We start from the raw sequence: 19,295 nt of genomic DNA, 5'->3' as shown, positions 1-19,295 counted from the left end.
AAAATAAGTGTGTATGCGATTATCAGCTTACATATTCACACAGATGTTGAATAATAACCGCATGCTATGGACTGAAATAAAAATTAACTTGTACGGACGACCATCTTTCCAGAAGGAAAACAAAAACGAATGTTAACACAAAAAAATTCGTTCTTATTACAAGATTAACGTATGCGAACGGTATAGACATCAAATTCGACCTTAAAAATTGTCTTAATTGATGACCCCCGTAGCCGTCGAGCCTGTGGCCAACTGTGCTGTTGCTCCATGGATCAAACAATATGCTTATCAGAACAACGAGATATTAAAGCACTAAAAATCAATTTGTATTTATCCTCGGAAAAGTCACTAGCTATCAGTTTTCCCCCTACAGTTGACCTCTCTCTCTAGCATGCGTATCATCCTCCGCCCAGCCTTCCCGGGTATCTTTGGGTATACGTATGAATATGACGCTAATAATGAGGGCAGCACTCGCCAAACCGACTCCCAAGTATGCGGCACTATGATAACCCTTGAGAAGATTATTCCCATTGTCGTTAGTGTTTACCTCTATAGTTCCAGCGATACCCAGACCAGTACTCAATCCATAACCAAGGAGTGTGCCTATTAATGAACCTGCGACACCTTGATGCTTCATTGAAACAGTGTTACATGCGATGATCTGGGCGCTGGTGGTGATCAGATCAATAGTAAAAGCGGATATGAACATTGCGGGAAATGCCATTGCCCAGTAAGTGAGATTTGCAGGAATAGTCGATAGAAGGACGTTGATAATGACCATTGCCAAACATCCCAAGCCAATGATGACCTGCGCCGGTACTCGAGGAACCAGCCATGCTGCAAGAAAAGCGGTTGCACATCCAACTATGGTGAGTGGCAAGTACTGCACACCAGTAAGAATGAGACTATCTCCGCGGATGTTTTGCATATATGCATTCATGTACCAAAAAAAGATACCCAGGCTCATGAAAGAAAAGAAAACGGTTAACATCAAGAGTCCGAATGAGGGGGCCTTCCAGATGTTGAATGGTAGAATGGGCTCTTTGGCAACTTTCATTTCCCAGTATACGAATCCAGCGAAATGAAAGACAGACACAACAAGAAGTGCGATTTCGTAAGGACTGTTCCATCCAACAAGGGGTGCTTGACTGTGAAGATGTTAGATTTTTCTGTATAATATGATGAACTGCCACGACATACTTCCAGACAAAGTTAAAAAGAATAAGAGCAGCTACTCCCAGGTAAGAGCCAACCCAGTCCACGGTGCCTTTTGGATCAATGGGAATATCCGCATCAACTGCCATAATAGCAACTCCGTAAACAACGAATCCAAGTAGACCACTAATTGTTATCAGTAAATAAGACTCATGAAGGATATCAAGTTAGCTTACAGCATAAAGAAAAGCCATTTCCAATCAGAAAGTTGAATGATAATCGCACCGATGAGAGATCCACCAGCAGCGCCAACTGGTGCCATGGCGCCAAACAAAGCGAAACTCAAATTTCGCTTCTTTCCAGGTGGAAAAGTGATACCTAGCAAAGCCACAATATTTGGTATCATCAGGCCACCGCCTATTCCACATAATCCTCTCATGATACACATCGATATCAAATTATCAGAGAATCCACCACACAATGCCCAAAGAGTCCACCAAATGCAACCAGCGGTGAAGACATTCTTGTGGCCATAAACTGCGCCTAGACGACCTCCTTTGAAACAACGACATGTCAGCTATCCTCACGCCAATTATTTGCATGACAATGCAATCTGATGGGTGGCCTTACCAATCAAAACGAAAGTTCCTTGAGTCAAAGGGTACGAGGCAACTATCCAAACCGACTGCGCTTCTGTTGCTCCCAATGCTGCTCCGATCGCAAAACTAGAATTTATACCGGCCCCCAGAGGGATCATTTGAACTAGTTGGGTTAAGGTGATAAAAACCATGAAGACGTTCTGTCTTAGCAGACTAGGCATTTCGATCTTTGGTGGTGTACTACTACCATTTTCGAGAAATGTATCAGTCGAAGGAGAAACATTATAGCTTTCCTTGTTTCTGTTGTCCTCTCCTGAAGCAGGTTGTGGACGGGAGGACATCATGATAGTATCCTCGCCAGTAGGGCGCTCAATAATTGGGGAACTGTTGTGGTCCATTAAAGAATAGAAAAGCTGGCAAAATTTGTGCACCGTAGTTTTATGGATTCAAATCAGACAGTGGTTAAGGAGAATCGTTCGTTTGCACAGTATAGAGATGATGAACTTGGGCTTCTTGAAGTGTAGGCATATTTCACCTACCTAAGGTTATTGATAGCTAATGAATGCAGCTGCAGCAATACCTGAGTACCTCACACGAGAGATACAGATTATTTCTAATCTTGAGCCGAGGGGGTTTGTCACCATGATTCCAAACGTTATTTGCATGTTCTGACTGACAGAAGTGAATTTTGTGGATGGTCTGGCAATATGTGGGATGCCGAGGACATTTTTAAGCTAAGCCTGAATAGTATTAGCAGCATCCCCTCTACTGAGGCCGATTTAAATCATTTGGCATAAACCCCAAAAATAGATTTTTGCCTGTTACGTAAGCGGACACAATAGGAGTTGTAAGCTTTACCACTACGCCACGCACGCAATCTGTCCAAAAGGCACAGTATCAGGGATCGAAGTCCTTATAGCTTACTACTATATATATACCCTGTAACATTGCCTGAGCTTAAATCGTATTTAGAATTTAGTAGTATACTTTTATACTGAAACATTCAATTCAATACATAACCTTAAAGGGATTGATAAAAAAAATAAAAAGAGAAAATCCTATTAATTAGAATTAAAGGAATCGATTGATATAATTCTTTTTGAATTATTTCAAAAATTGAAATTTGTATTCAATTTAATAGTATTTGAAGAATAAAAGATTAAATATTGAAATTTAATCTTTTTTAAAATTTATTAGAATATTTTTATATTGGATGTAAATTTCAATTTTTGAAATAATTCAAAAAGAATTATATCAATCGATTCCTTTAATTCTAATTAATAGGATTTTCTCTTTTTATTTTATTTTATTAATTCTATCGTAGGTCATGAGCAGGTATATGGGTATAGAGTATATATATAGAATATAAGAAGAATTAGACTAATATTAGTTTATTATGGGAAGCTGGCTCAGTTTAATAACTAAAAAGCAATAAAAATACATAATATTTAGGAATCTATATTATAATATTGAATTTCTTATCCTATATTAAAAGGGAAAAAGCCTATATTATATATCTTTTTCATTCTAACCTAGCTTTCCACTTTTGTTTATTTCTCATAGATCTTTTTCTAATTTGGTTATTTTTTTCAAAATAAAGCTTCTTTTCTTATTCTTTATTAATAATTGTTTTCGGAATTTAATATAATTGTTTTTGGAAATTAATAATGGTTGTTTTCGAAAGCTAAATACGATTGTTTTTATATGGTCGCTTTCGGAAGCTTATAAGCGACAATTATATGATTAGTCATATAATCCTATGAATTACTCTTAGTATAATATATGAATATAGAACTATATATATATATATATATATATATATATATAAAGATATATTATTATTTTTATATAAAAACAATAGTCTCTTTTAATATATATTGTTTTTATATAATATATATATATATAAATATTAATTTTATTAAAAATCTTTTTATAGGAAAAGAGTATTAATATCTTATATATATATTAATTTCATTAAAAACCTATTTATAGAAAAAGAGTATTAATATTTTTATATAAATTATAATATTTTTAATAATTATTATAATTTTGAATTATATCAATAAATCTTGATAATTTGATTCTTTCTAATAATTTAATTAAACTATTGGTTAATTGGTTTTCAGTCGAAATCCAAATTAGATTTAAATATTTTTTATTTATAAGATCTTTTATATAATAATATTTAATATCAATATATTTACTTCTATCGTGATATATAGGATTTTCAGATATAGTTTTAACTGATATATTATTTATATATAATAAGAATTTCTCTTATTTATATTGATTTAATTTCTATAAAATATGCTTTAAATATATAGTTTCTCTAGTGGTTAAATTTATGGAAATTAACTCGGATTCTGTTATATTTTATACTACAATAGATTGTAGTTTAATCTTCTAACTTATTGGTTTATTAGTGAATAAAAATATATATTTATTAGTGGATTTAGTAGAGCTTTTATTTTTTGTATAATCTGTATTGTAATATTCTTTTATATAGTTTTTATAATTCTTTATATATATTGTTTTTAAAGTTTTAATTCCCTTTAAATACCTAAATATTCTTTTTATAGTTACTAAATGATTTTTATTAAAATTAAATATATATCTTATTAATTTTAATATAAAATAAGCAATATTTCATTTAATTCCTAAAACTAAATAGAGTAGTTTTCTTATTGCTTTTTGAATTTATTTTATTTTGTTTAAATCGGCTTTATTTGGATTTATTTTAATATTATTTTTAGTAATCATAAATATGGCTATTATCACGGGGCAGGCAAACGGGATCAGAAATCTATATTTAATAATGCTGAGAATAGTAGGTATAGGGTGTAGATTAAGATATAGTTTAAAGAGTTACAATATAGGATTTTTCAATGTAAAGATATATAGAATTTTCATTTGTAAGTTAGTTTAATAGGGTTTAGTTTATTGCTTATCGATTATATATATCTATATTGTAATATTATCCCCCTTCTTTAGATTAAACTTTAACGAAGTAGTAAGTTATAATTTATAGTTTTATAGGTAAACGATTTAGTTTAGATAGATTTAGGTTTATTGGGGTATCTATAATGGAAATTGCAGATTAGTTTTTGTATACCTTTTAAATAGTTAATGAGTTTTTTGGTTAGTTTATTATAGTTAATCTAGTGGATAGTATATTTTAGGCAAGATTCTTTACAATCTTTTCTTTTTCAATAAAAGTTTAGAATCTCAGTAACTTTGAAATGCTTTAAATTATTGATTTCTATAAAGAATGGTAGCAGGTTATATTATCTAGGAATAGAATTATTATGTATAGGATATAATAGGTTGATATGAAAAACAGAATGAATCCTTATAAAGGCAGATAATTTCAATTTATAGGTATAAAGACTTATCGAATTCAGGATTTTAAATGGCTTGAGATTCTTTTAATCAAACTTCTTTTGGAAGTATAGGATTTTGATATTTCAAGTGTTCAATCAGATTAGATTATTGGGGGTATATTGATGGGTAGGGGAATAGTGGGAGTCAGTATTCTTCAAGTATTAGGCTTGACTGATAATCAATTTTGTTTTTAGGTACAAGGAGATTACTTCTATTTTGAAAACAAATTCCTTAATGTTTTTTATAGCAGAACAATTGTTTTTAAATAAAATTGACTCGAAGTTCAGATGGGGATAAAATCTATAATTGAAAAAGAATAAAGTTATTCGGGTACTCTCGGACCAGATATTATTAATAAAGAATTTAGTAAATAAAAATTATTCTATTCAATTATTTTATAAGTAAATTATATACAATCTGAGATATTACTTTAATATTATATTGGTTTTTTTGATTTGTTTATTAATTTCAGGATAGTAAATAATAAAGAGTTTAATGAATATTCCTAAGCACTTATAAGTATATTTTTAGAATTCGGATATAAATTAAGCTTTATAATTAGAAATAATTATTAAAAACAAGTTATAAAGCTTTTAGATATTCTTTTGGAATAAGCGAACAACTTCTTTAGAGTTATAGATATTATAGTAGGGCAAGAAATACTTTATTTTGGTTAGATAATCAATTATTACTATAATGATATCGAAATCAATATTTTCGGATAGGTATGTAATGAAATCTATTGAGATATCTTATCAGACTCTTTGCGGGATCGGGAGCGAATGGAGAACTTCTTTCTGATCTCTACAATTTGAAGTAGCATAGTAGTAATTATAGTAGTTACGGATTTACTGTATAATATAATTGTAATAGCCAGACTAATAGTAATCTCAGAATAATAGCTTAAAGGTTTGAGTATAGTGCGGGTGATTAATAGCAGGGGACTTATAGTACAAATAGAGTAGGTAAGCTTTTAGAGAATTATAATCAGGGATATACAGCTTTTCTTGGTAGTATAATAAATTATTGTTTTTGGAATATTCAATAAAAGTGATTCTCAAGTATTTCAGGGATCCCTCTTATAGAGATTTCAAAATGGATTTAGAGATAGGATCGGCTTGGTAGCCTTTTTGGAATAGGGATAACAGATCGGCGGGCAGGTCTAGAGGGGTTTTGTGGTCCTTTAGGGGTATTATAGGATCAGGGTTTGGTATAGTGGGTAGGAGTTTAGGTTTAGGTGTGATAGGATTGGGAGGGTTGATGGGATTGGAGTTTCTCTGGCTTTGTGTAGTGATAGCGAATTGTACTTTCTTAGCAATCTTGGTTTCTTTTAGAGTATTAGTAATTGGGAATAGATTAGGATTCAAATTTTCCTTCTTTAGGATAATTTGGTTTTGGTGTAGGAAGCGTTCATTCCCTTCCTTAGGGAGATTCTCTGACCTTTTGGTCAGGGTATCAGGCTTGGCATTTAGCTTTCTGGGGCGATAGGTGATTCAGAAATTAAATCGGGATAGGAATTCAAATCAGTAAGTTTAATAATAGTTTAGTAATTTCATTGTTGTAAAATATTCTAGGTTTTTGTAATCTATAATTATTTGGATTAAAGATGATATACTTTTTAGTTTAGAATATTATTTTTCGAAGTAATGAATAATGATTAGAAGTTTTTTATTATAAATCTTATAATTATATTTGATAACAAAATGCTTTTTCAAAAAAAATGTAATAAGTTTTAGAATTCTTTTCTTATTATATTAAAAAAGGATTTCTGTAGAAATATAATTCGATATATCAATTTCCGGGATTACTTCCTTTTTTTAATTAAAAAAGGCTAGGATAGGGGCTTCAGTAAATATTTTCTTTAATTAATCAAAAACATTTTAATAAGTAGTATTCCATAGAAACAGAATATTCTTTTTAATCAGATTTATTATTAGATTGATTATTTTCGAGAAATCCTTAATAAATCATTGATAAAAGTTTGCGAATCCAATAAATATTTATATATCGGTTATAGTATCGGATAGTTTCCAGTTTATAATAATTCTTATCTTTTCTAAATCTATTCGGATATCATTCTTTCTTATAATTAGATTAAAAAAGGTGATTTCAGATTTCAGGAATTTGTATTTTTCGAATTTTACAAATAGATCGGTTTTTTTCAATGTTTGTAGAACTTTTTGAATATAATAGATATATTCCTTTTGGATATAATTATATATTAATATATTATCCAGGTATATAGTACAGAATATATCCAGGTATTTATGTAAGGAATCATTGATGAACCTCTGGAACGTGGTAGGTGCTTTTATTAGCCCAAATGGTATAATCAGAGACTCAAATAGGCCGAATCGGGTACAAAACGTGGTTAGGTACTCTTGTTCTTTCTTAATCCTGATATTGTTGAAGGCAAAGATGATATCGATCTTACTAAAGTATTTCATTTTCTTCAAATTATTCAGGGATTTTTTAATCAGTAGTAATGGATATCAGTTCTTGATAGATAGATTATTTAGGGCTTTGTAATCAATACAAAAACGGAGGCCTTTATTGGTTTTCTTGATGAACAATATAGGGGATATGGTAGGCGAGAAATTGGAATAAATGAATTCCTTTTTCAGATTCTCTTCCAATTATCCTTTTAGGGCTTCAAGCTCGATTTGGGATATAGTATATAATATTCCAAAAGGTAATACAGCTTCTTCTTGAAATCAGATCTCGTAATTGTATGGTTGGTGTGGTGGTAGTTTGTTAGCATTTTGAGGGAAAAATATATTTTTTCAATTTCGGAATTCAAATAGAAGATTATTTGGATCAAACTCTTTTTTCTTATTTAAAATATTATTAATCTGTTTAATAGAGATCTGGAATATTTTATACTTTCAATAGGTATATACGGAATAGGCTTTCAAAGAAATCATAATTATATCTTGATCCTTGAGGTTTTCAGAGTAATCAGATAGATATATAGATTAGGCTTTTGGGGAAACATCGAGAAGAGCTTTTATTCGGGATGGATGGGATAGGGTATTATAGAATTTATAGTAGTAGAGGCTATCGAATTGGAATGAGTTTGTTGTAAAGTTGATATAGGGGTTGTGCTTTTTAAATTAAGCTATACCTAATATTACAAGATAATAGGTTAATTCAGTTATATATAGAATGATTCTTTTTTCGGTATAGTTATTAATTCTAAATCTAATATAGATATAGGATATAATCCAGTTTTTAGATAGAATTTTGTTATCGAATTTAATAATTTTGAAGGTAGTGGATAGTTTGTATTCAGAGATTTTTTGGAATAATATTTAGTTTTGATTGATAAAGGCAATCTTTTTATAATTACTATTTATTATAATATAGATTAAAAGAATATCTCTTTTTAAAAATAGAATAACAGATAGGATTATTAGATCCGTATAATTATTCAATTCATCTTTCAAAAGCAATCTTTGGATGGTAGTAGTAGATAGGCGGAGTTTATATAGAGGATTACTCTAGTAGCGATTTAGATTAGGTGAGTTTCGTTTTCTGATTTGGATGAGCTGGCCGAAGAGCAGGGCGGTAATCAAAGCGGGGAATAAGATAGGGATCAGATGGATATTCTGCCCTTTAATAAGCTTTTCGGGATAGAGTTGTATTTAAAGGGATTGAAAATCCTAATTCTAAATTGAATAAAACGAATATTAGAATACAGATAGTCATAAATCAAATGGCTGGTAAAGTTATAATAATAATATTTTTCTTATTCCTTTTGGAACAAATTATTATTATTAATATAGTATTAGAAGCTGAGGTTTATAGAATCTCTTTTTTGAATAAATGAAAAAGTAGTTTTATTTATATAAAAGGGTTGGGTTACTGAATTACGGGTAAATTTGGATGGTAGAGTGGGAGTCCTTTTTTTAATAAAAATAAAAGTAATAGAATGATTCTAAGAGATTTATTATTAATATTAATAAAATCGATTATTAAGTTATTATAAATAAGTAGAGTATTTCTGGAAATTATAGAATAAAAATAGATTATGAAATAATATATCTTATAATTCTTAAAAGATTTCTTGGAATAATAGTAAAATCAGAATATTATTAAGTATCTCGCTTTTTAAAATTAATCTTTAGAATTCGGTGAAGTAGATATTAAAATCAAGATATTTTTGTTTAAGCAGATATAATTGATTTTAAGTATTTTGTTTGTAATCGGAATCTTCAAAAGTATTCTTTAAGTATTTCAAAAGTAGGCTATAATTAGTAAATTGTAGGATATTGTGAATAATTTTGGGAAGAATTAGTTTGTAAGCTTTTTTAATAAGTTTTTTAATAATATAGATTAGATAAGTGAAGGTAATGGGAAAACAGTCAGAATTCGAATTTATCTTTGTATATATTTGTTAAATAAATCTTTGTAAATCGAATCAAAAATCATCAAATTCTTTGGAATTGGGAATATATTTATTTAGGCAAGCAGTAGTGGATAGGACGGGTATAGTAATATTAAATAACTCAAGGGTAGGTTCGATAGGAGTTGTTTTGAAAGGTGTAGTAGGAGTAGGTACAGATTTAGCAAAACGATTGAGTAGATAGATATTCTATACAGCGATTTATTCGTATAAGGAGGCTTCAATGTGTTTTTCAATAAATACTTTTCAAACCTTATATTCGAGGGATAGATTGGTTTCTTTCAATTCGATAGTATATATGATTACTGATTGGAGATATTGATATTAAGCTTAAGAATCCTCTATCACAATTATATTAAGCTTAGAAATATTCTCTGAGTAATTAGGTAGATATAGAACTGGCATTATTATTGTAATAATATTAGTGGGAGCTATATAGTATTACAGAACAAATAAACAAGATTAGAAATCTATATTCAATGGTATTGAGAACAGTAGATACAGAGTATAAACTAAGATGTAACTCAAAAAGTCATAATATAGGATCTTTCAATATGAAGATATACAGAGTTTTCACTTGTAAGCTAGTCTAACAGGGCCTAGCTTATCGCTTATCGGTCACGTGTATCCACACCGTGACAGCTATAGGGGTATAATCTTTTAGTTTTAGGTTTTTTAGATATTTATCTATATATTCTTTTTGATATAATTTAATAAAATCTTTATTTAGATTTATTTGAATATCTAAATAATCTTTTATTGGATTTAAATCTTTCAGATCTAAATAGTTTTTAAGATTTTTTATAAAATCCTTAATTAGAATCTTGTTAGAGTTTATAATAGTAATATTATTGACAAATATATTCAATATTAATTCTGAATATTTATTTATAAATATATATTTGTTTGATTTTATATTAATAAAATTTAATTTATTCAATATACTTTTTAGTATAGTATATTATATTCTAATAGATTGTTTTAATTTATATAAAGCTTTATTCAGTTTTAAAATTATATCTTTATTTTAATATATTTTAGGGACTTTGATGTATATATTTTTATTAATATCCCCCTATACAAAAGCTAATATTATATTTATTTTATATATAAATCATTCTTTATTTATTACTAATATAAATATCAATTTTCAGGCTATTTACTTTATTATACTAGTAAAGATATTTAAATAATCTAATTCATATAATTATTCAAATCCTTTAGCTATGTATTTAGTTTTAAATTCAATATTATTATTAAATAAATATTTAATTTTATATATCCATTTAGTTTTTAATATATTTAATTCTTTAATATTATTATTCTTTTTAATAATATTCTATATATTATTCTTTTCTAAAGTTTTTATTTTATAATTCATAGCTTTTTCCCAATTTTCTTTTTGATTAGAATTTATAGCTTGTGAATATATTTTAAGAGTTATTAAATTTTTATTATAAAACCTTTTTATTATTATTTTTTTATTAGTTTTTATATTAAAATATAATAATATATTTTTTTTATATTGATTATTATTAACATTATTTAATTTAAATTTATAATCTTGATTTTCTAGTTTTATATATTATAAATAAACAAGATTATATATATTTAATTGTGGTTCTATTCTTTGTGTATATTTGAATTATCTAATAGGGGTAGGTAAATTAGAATTAAATAGAATTTTAATTATTAATCTGCTTTTATTAATATTAGAACTATTTGAATCAAAATTTTTATTTAAATCTTTATATATATTATTATATATATCTATCTTTTCTTCTTGATTTTCAATATTATTAGGGTTTTTATTAAATTTTTCTAATAGATCCTTTTTAATAAGATTATTTTTAATATTATTATTATAATATAGTATATCTTTTTTTATAATAAAATTACTAGAACTCATTATCTTATTCCTATCAGGTATATAAAATAATAAATTCTTTAATGATTTAAATCCTATTAAAATTCCTTTTTCTAATTTATAATCAAATTTATAATCTCTCTTTTCTTTATGTTTTAATATATATGTAAAAAATTCTAGAATTCTAATATAATTTATATTAGGTTTTTTATTATATAATAATTTAAAGGATAAACTATTTATAGTTTTATTATAATATCTATTTTTAATATAAACTATATTCTTTAGTATATTAGGCTATAGAAGTATTGGTAGATTTTTATTCTTAATAAATATTAGTATTCTTTTTATTAAATATTTATTTAATTTTTCGGCTATTTCATTTTGGAAATGATGGTAAGGATTTATATATTCTAATATAATTCCTTTAGATTTAGCAAATAAATTTCATTAATTAGAATTAAATTCTTTTGCATTATCTAATTTTATCACCTTTATTTTAATATTAAATTAATTATATATTAAATAAAATACTTCTTTTAATATATTAAAAGCATCTAATTTAAATTTTATAAAATATACTCATATGCTTTGTGTAATTTAATTAGTAAAAGTAATAAAATATTTTTTTTCTCTTAATTTTGGTATTTTAAATAATCTACAAATATTAATATTAATTTTATCAAATTTATTTAATTTCAAATTCAATAGGGATTTACTAATATTTTAAGTTATTTTGTTATATATACAGACTTTACAATAACTTAAATCTATTTTAGAATTTTTTAGATTTAGTGTTTTTATAATATAATCTTTATTAATATAATTTAGATGCTTATGCTATAAATTTAAATCTTTCAGATTCATATTATTAAATTCTTTTTTAGATTTAGATTCTTTTTTAGATTTATTTATTTAATTTATTTTAGAATCTTTATTATTATTATAAATAATATTCTTATTTTAATTTAATAAATCAAAATTTATATTGTATTCTAAATAGAATATATTATTAATTCATTTAGTATTCGCTTTTATATTAAGAGATTTATTTGAAAACTTATGTATATTTTCAGAGGATAGTATTTCGCTTATTTAATTCTTTTTAGTAGTTTGTTTAATACTTATTAATATTAATTTTAATTCTGGTATATGCTTTATTATTCAAATGAATATCTTTTTATTATTTATAATAATAGGAATATTCTTATATTCTAATATTAATATAAATTCTCCATTAGCTATATTAGTATATTTTGGGACTTTATATTCTATATAATTTATAAATCAATTTTTATTTGGGTAGTAGTGCTCTATAACTCCTAAATCTATAATAATATTGTTTTTAGACCGACTAATATAATTGACTAATATGATTATAATATTAGATTTGTATTTAGAACTAGATGTTATATTATAGTCTACTGGAGAAACCTGATTTATTTCAATATTAGAGCTTTCTGTATAATTTTTATTCTTTTTATTAGAATTTTTATTATTTTTATTTTGATTTTGATTAATCTTTTTATTATTTTTATTAATCCTATTAGACTTTTTAAGCTTATTTAATTCTTTAATTATTTTATATAGTTTTTTATTTGATTTTTTATTGTTTTTAAATAAGTTTTTAGATCTTTTATAATCTTTATTATAAAATTCTGGGTACTTTTTAAAGTATTTTTTTTCTAAATACCCCTTTTTATTGTAAAAAGTACAATTTGGAATAGTATTTTGTAATTTTATTATTCTATTAGATTTTATAAAACCTTTCATTCTAGATTCCTTAAATATTAATTCAGATATTAGTTTATCTAAATCAATATTGTGGGCGAAACTTGGTACTGGTCACGTGACCTCTTTCTGTAGCTAGTATTTATAGGTCTTCTTTGTATAGTTTAGAAAAAGGAGTCAGTTCCCATCCACCTTCTCGTACGCTTTGTGACGCGCTATGTAGTACCTACTCCTCCTCTCCTCCACCAAAGGCACTACATCTCAGTAACTTATCTGTAGTATTTACAAAGGACTACTTTATGACCCTACCACCTTCCACTCTTTTACAATATTATTATTATTATTTAAGTTTTTCGAGAGTTTTTTAGTTTTTTTTGATTTAAACAAATCAAACAAATTGTTTAGACCATTAAATATAATCCATATTATATAAGCTTTTTGTAATTCAAATTTTAATTCTTTTAAATATATATAGGATAAGAATATATAATTTATATATTTATTTATATTATTAAAATCATTATAATTTGATTTTATTAGCTTATTAAAATATCTTTTTATTATATTGAGAGAAGTTTCATTATAAATTTTATTTATAATATCTCAAAGCTTTATTGGATTAATTTTATTCTTAAATCTATCAACTAGATTTATTGATATTATTGATTTTAATATAATTAGAGCTCTTTTGGATTTATTTTTATATTCTTTTAATTTTTCGCTGTATTTAAGGTGAATCTCTTTCGAAATAGGTATATTATTGTTTTTAAAATAATATTTTCTTTCGGGGCCTTTTTCTGAATTGTTTATATAGGGTATAAACCTATTAGCCTTTAAAAAGAACTTAGATTTTTAATGTTATTCTATATAATTAGATCGATTATTTAGCTTAGAGCCAATATATTTGATTTCTTGATTTATATTCATTTTTATATAATATATATAAATATTTTATTATAATATAATAAATACTATAGAATTAAAATCTTTATATAGTTTTTATAAAGCTTTAATTCAAAAAGTAATTTAGTATTTAACTACCACCTTTTGATATAAACTTATATAAACCTTTTTATATAAGTTTATTTAAGTTAGGGCATTTTTATATAAGATATAATACTATATAATTCGCTATGGATAATATATATGTATATGTATAGTTTCTAAAAACCTAATTTTATTTTTTAATTAAATTTAATTTCAGGGATATAGACAAAAGTAGACTAAAGAAATTAATATATTTAATATCTTTTATTATATTAATATAATTATATTATAATATACATTATATTACCAAATATAGGGATTTCTAGTAATCTTAATCGATTAACCTTTCTTTTTGCTAATCTGAATATTAAATCGATATTTTGGTCTTCAATTTTAATAAGAATTAAATTTGAATTCGAATTTAGGCCTTTTTTTATAATTACGTCTTAAATATAAATCGAATCCCAGAATTCTTTAATAGTAAGATTAGGGTTTTTACTAATAGTTTTTTTATTATAATTATATAATATAGTTAAGCTATAAATAAAATCTTCTGGATTTTCAATCCCTTCTTCTATTGATTGATATGTAACCCTTATTGAATAAACAATATAATTATATAGATTACTATTATTTATATAGTATTCCCTCCTTATTTCGTATTAGATAATATTATATTCTATATTATTTAGTTTTTTCGTATATCCTTTTATCAACCATTCAGGGTAATTTCGTATTAATTTTATATATAAATAGATGTATATGATATATTTATTTAGTATTTATTATAGTATTTATATAGAAATAAGGGATTTTTTTTCTAGTTAAAGTAGTCTTCTTTTTTCGAGTTAAATTCGATATATAAGAAATGTTTAGGATTTCGAAATTGATTAGATTGTAGTTTGGATTGATATAATCATATATTATAGTGTTCTATATATAATATAAAAACCAAATAGTGTATTCTGCGAATGATGGATTTGAATATATAGTATTTTTATAGTTATAATATATTGTATAGCTATATACTGAATCTTCAATACTTAATTAATTTATTTCGGCTTGAATTTTGTTTTTTTATATTATTGGATAATATTGAACTATTATTTGAAATTGTAGTTTCATAAGGAAGTTGCTATTATTCCTAGTTTCTTTCTTGTTTTCGTATTGAATTATTTTGTATTTTCTATTATCTTGAAACTTTTAAAATCTTTTAGTTATTCTTATAAATATATCTTCGTCTGCAAATTCTATATGATATATATATATACATATATATATATAGTTCAATAGTATAAGTAAAGTGTATATTAATCAACAAGGGTTTGATGGTTTGATAAGGGTTTGTATATATATATATATATATAGATCAATAGTTATATGGTTTGATAATGGTTTATATATAAACAATAACTAGTTTTATATCTCTGGTGAAGTATAATATTCAATTTTATTATATCCAATAACATATAGAAAGGGTTAGGTTTAGGATTAGATGTATATTTGGTAATGTGTAGTATCGATATGATATGCGTATGGCAGTAATTTATCATATTCCTCCAGTAAAGTGTATTATTAATACTAGTATGCCTACAGTAGTAAGGTGTAGTGTATATATTAGTATACTAATAGCAGTAAGGTATAGTATATATATAATATTGATATTAGTATGTTTAATGTAATATAGTATTTTTTCTTATTTATACTACCTAATAATATAACAAGAATATAATATAATGTATATATATATAGGCTAAGGATTTGAAAAGGGATTCAGGATCGATATAGACTTGTACTAGCGTATATATACACTTAGGTAATGTATATAACATTTGAATTAAGTGAATATGTGTTAACTTAATAGAATTAGACACGAATTTAGATACAATTTGATGAATGCTCGGATTTCAATCACTTTTTCGATTGTTTTTCAATCATACAACCCTTTCCTTGCTTTTTCGAATCGAATATCGACATATATAAGCTTGTATTTTAATTATAGATATAAGATACCAGGCTTATAATCTATTATAGATCATAAGCAGATATATGGGTATAGAGTATATATATAGAATATAAAAGGGATTAGATTAATATTAATCTATTATGGGAAGCTAGCTTAGTTTAATAATTAAAAAGCAATGAAAACATGTGATATTTAGAAATCTATATTGTAATATTGAATTTCTTATTCTATATTAAGAGGGAAAAAGTCTATATTATATATCTTTTTCATTCTAATCTAGCTTTCCGCTTTTGTTTATCTTTTGTAGATCTCTTTCTAATTTGGTTATTCCTTTCAAAATAAAGCTCCTTTTCTTATTCTTTATTAATAGTTGTTTTCGGAATCTAATATAATTGTTTTCAGAAACTAATAATAATCGTTTTCGGAAGCTAAATACGGTCGTTTTCGTATGGTCGCTTTCGGAAGCTTATAAGCAACGATTACGTGATTGGTTATGTGATCCTGTGAATCGCTCTTAGTATAGTATATGAATATAGAATTGTATATATATATATATATATATATAAAAAGATGTATTATTATTTTTATATAAAAATAATAAATTCCTTTAAGGTTATATATTGAATTGAATGTTTATATTAATATTATATATATTAATTGGGAATGGTATTAGTTATATAATTTAAGTAAGATAAGTTTGAGTTTAGGTTTAAGATAAGTGTGATAAGGAATTTCTGTTTATTAATTATATAGTTTAAGCGAAATAAGGAATTTCTGCTTATTAATTATATAATTTGAGTAAAATAAACTTGAGCTCGAGCTTGAGATAAGGAATTATTATTAAATTTATTTTGTTTATATTAGAGTAGTTTATATACAAAAAGGAAAACTATTTGAAAATAGATTTTAAATATTGATATACTTTTTATAGAAAGTTTTGAAATGAATTCTAAAAATAGATAAATATAGTTAACTCTAAGAGCTATTCAATAATATAATTTTTGTTATAAAAAATCTCCAATAAGATTGAATTCTATCCTTTTTTATAGAATTTCTAGAAATATATTATATAGATTCTAAAATTTCTTTTTTCATTAGGCAGAAATTTATTTTTGGGGTTTGTGCCAAATGATTCAAATCGGCCTCAGTACCTCCCACAACCTCATGCCAAGCAAATCGCAGACCTTCCACATTCCTAAATAATTCAAACGACATACAACATATCTGCATACACATCTGCATACACGGTGATCAACCTGTCTTGACTCTTACACGACAAGGATGCAGTATCTCATGTCATCACGCCCGCCGTGGGAGGAGTCTCGAGTATCAACTCCAGCTCCTTCAAATACAATATGACAAGATTTGTCTTGCAAAACGAGCAATCCTGAACGCAACTGATTTCATTTCAATTTACTGATCGATTATCACTCTCCCAAAGTACCACAGATCGCAATTACAACATGGCAACAGTTAAAGTTGACGGCCAACAGCGCTATCATGACACGACCGCGGCTTACGTGCTCCCAAAAGCAAACGAGTAGGCGCATTGTCTTCAATCACTGAAACCTGTACTAAAATCATTACTGTAGTGTCATTGAGCAAGATCGACTTGATACTCAAGCAGCTGCCATTGTCGAGATGATTGGTGGCTCCCCTCTCTTAGCTCCATTGCAGACACTGGATAATATTTCCAAGGTGGTTGAGTAAGTATAATCAGTTCTTAACTTACAAACGAGCCGATTGAGGGACTTCTTTGCATGCTTCATAAAGTTCTCCCTAGTCACTACACAATGCCACGAAGAATTCTATGCAATTGCTGATTTTTGGGTGGCCTAGTATTGGCTGTGGTACTGGTGTGGCGACCATCCAGATTGCTACAATCTTACCATCTGCCACCATTTACGGTCTCGACCTAACCCCAGTCCCAGAGGAGTCAAGGAAAATGGCACCGGGTAACGTGGTCTGGGCTCAAGGAAATGCATTGGATGTTGACTACAACCAACCCGATGATGGTATCCTAAGCCGTGAGATATTCAAACCGGAAGGATTGGATTATATCTTCGGTCGCATGCTTTTCTTAGGTATCAACAATTGGCCAAAGTACTTTTCAACCACGTCACATGCGCTGAGGTCTGGTGGCATAATTGAGCATCAGGATTTAGACTGGAAATTTTATCGCGTCGGGACCGCAGAGTGTGTGAGCGATGATTGGGAGTGGCACAAAGCAATCTTATCCGGAGCTCAAAAGTCCGGACTGTCGACAATTTCTGGTTCTGGAGCAGCAGCGATAATGAGAGCTTGTGGTTTGGAGGTGATCAATATCCAAAGTTTTGAGTTTTCATTTTCGGCGTCAAGCAAAACGCCTAAAAGTCAAGCAATGGCGAGGTATGTCCAAGCTAAATTGATACCACAGTATCCGGAGTTACTTGGTAAAATGCTTGGAGCTATTGGCATAAGTGGAGAGAAATTGGATACATTGACCAGAGCATGTCTCCATGACATCAATTCTGAGGAGGGCTTGTACCAGAAGTACACCGTCACTATTGCAAGAAAGCCCTAGTTATAGGGAGGGTATTTTGAGACACAAAAATAGCTCTATAACTACTTTATTCCGTCACAAATCACTCTTTCCTGATGGATCTTGAATTTTCATTGTTTTCAGGCCGCTTGACCATACAGCTACTATCTCCAAGTATGTGTAGCTTGTAGTATTGTCACATAGACTTCCCTCAAAAATAGCCAGAACATACCTCTTGCTTTTAGATACATCATACTTACACGGTGTATGAATTCGCAAAATATTGGCAATCAATTATTCACTAGGCTTTAGATGTAGCCGAATTTTGAACTGGAGTATACCGAATTAGACCTTCGATATTGAGCAGTATCGATCTTGTACGTTTCTCGCATTATCTTCTACCTCCAAATGAAATTTAGGGTTGCCTGGTCAGCTCGTGTGATAGTACCTCCGGTATCGGGTCATCCTCTATCGAAACCCAAACATCTCAGTCGTCATCAACATTATAAACACTATCCAACCAAGTCTACCACAAAATAAACAACTCTGATTACCCGATTACGGCTTGAGCCTCTTACTTGCATATCCGCTCAGCGCAGTTGTGGGACTGTAACTCTGATTAGGATCAATATACCTATCTAATTTAGGTTGAAATGATGAAGGCGAGGAAATCGCTATAGCCC

The 19,295-nt window shown here is 27.2% G+C and overlaps 2 protein-coding genes across 2 annotated transcripts; one reads left to right on the top strand and one right to left on the bottom strand.

Annotated features, from left to right (window-relative positions):
- Positions 1 to 367: 367 nt before the first annotated feature.
- Positions 368 to 2,152, bottom strand: EAE98_010105 (uncharacterized protein; the record flags this gene model as incomplete). The annotated part of the gene is made up of 4 exons (XM_038957726.1): positions 368 to 1,148; positions 1,201 to 1,341; positions 1,392 to 1,710; positions 1,786 to 2,152. 4 exons carry the CDS (start codon positions 2,150 to 2,152, stop codon positions 368 to 370), a joined length of 1,608 nt encoding a protein of 535 aa, XP_038805952.1.
- Positions 2,153 to 17,554: 15,402 nt separating this feature from the next.
- Positions 17,555 to 18,654, top strand: EAE98_010104 (uncharacterized protein; the record flags this gene model as incomplete). The annotated part of the gene is made up of 3 exons (XM_038957725.1): positions 17,555 to 17,631; positions 17,684 to 17,797; positions 17,931 to 18,654. The coding sequence occupies 3 exons, from the start codon at positions 17,555 to 17,557 to the stop codon at positions 18,652 to 18,654; spliced, it is 915 nt and encodes a 304-aa protein (XP_038805951.1).
- Positions 18,655 to 19,295: the final 641 nt, after the last annotated feature.

This window comes from Botrytis deweyae (genome assembly GCF_014898535.1).
Source record: "Botrytis deweyae strain B1 chromosome Unknown BDEW_033, whole genome shotgun sequence".
In the NCBI taxonomy this organism is placed as follows: Eukaryota; Fungi; Ascomycota; class Leotiomycetes; order Helotiales; family Sclerotiniaceae; genus Botrytis; species Botrytis deweyae.
The sequence above is the reverse complement of the archived record's forward strand: the minus strand, read 5'-3'. Positions and strand labels throughout refer to the sequence as shown.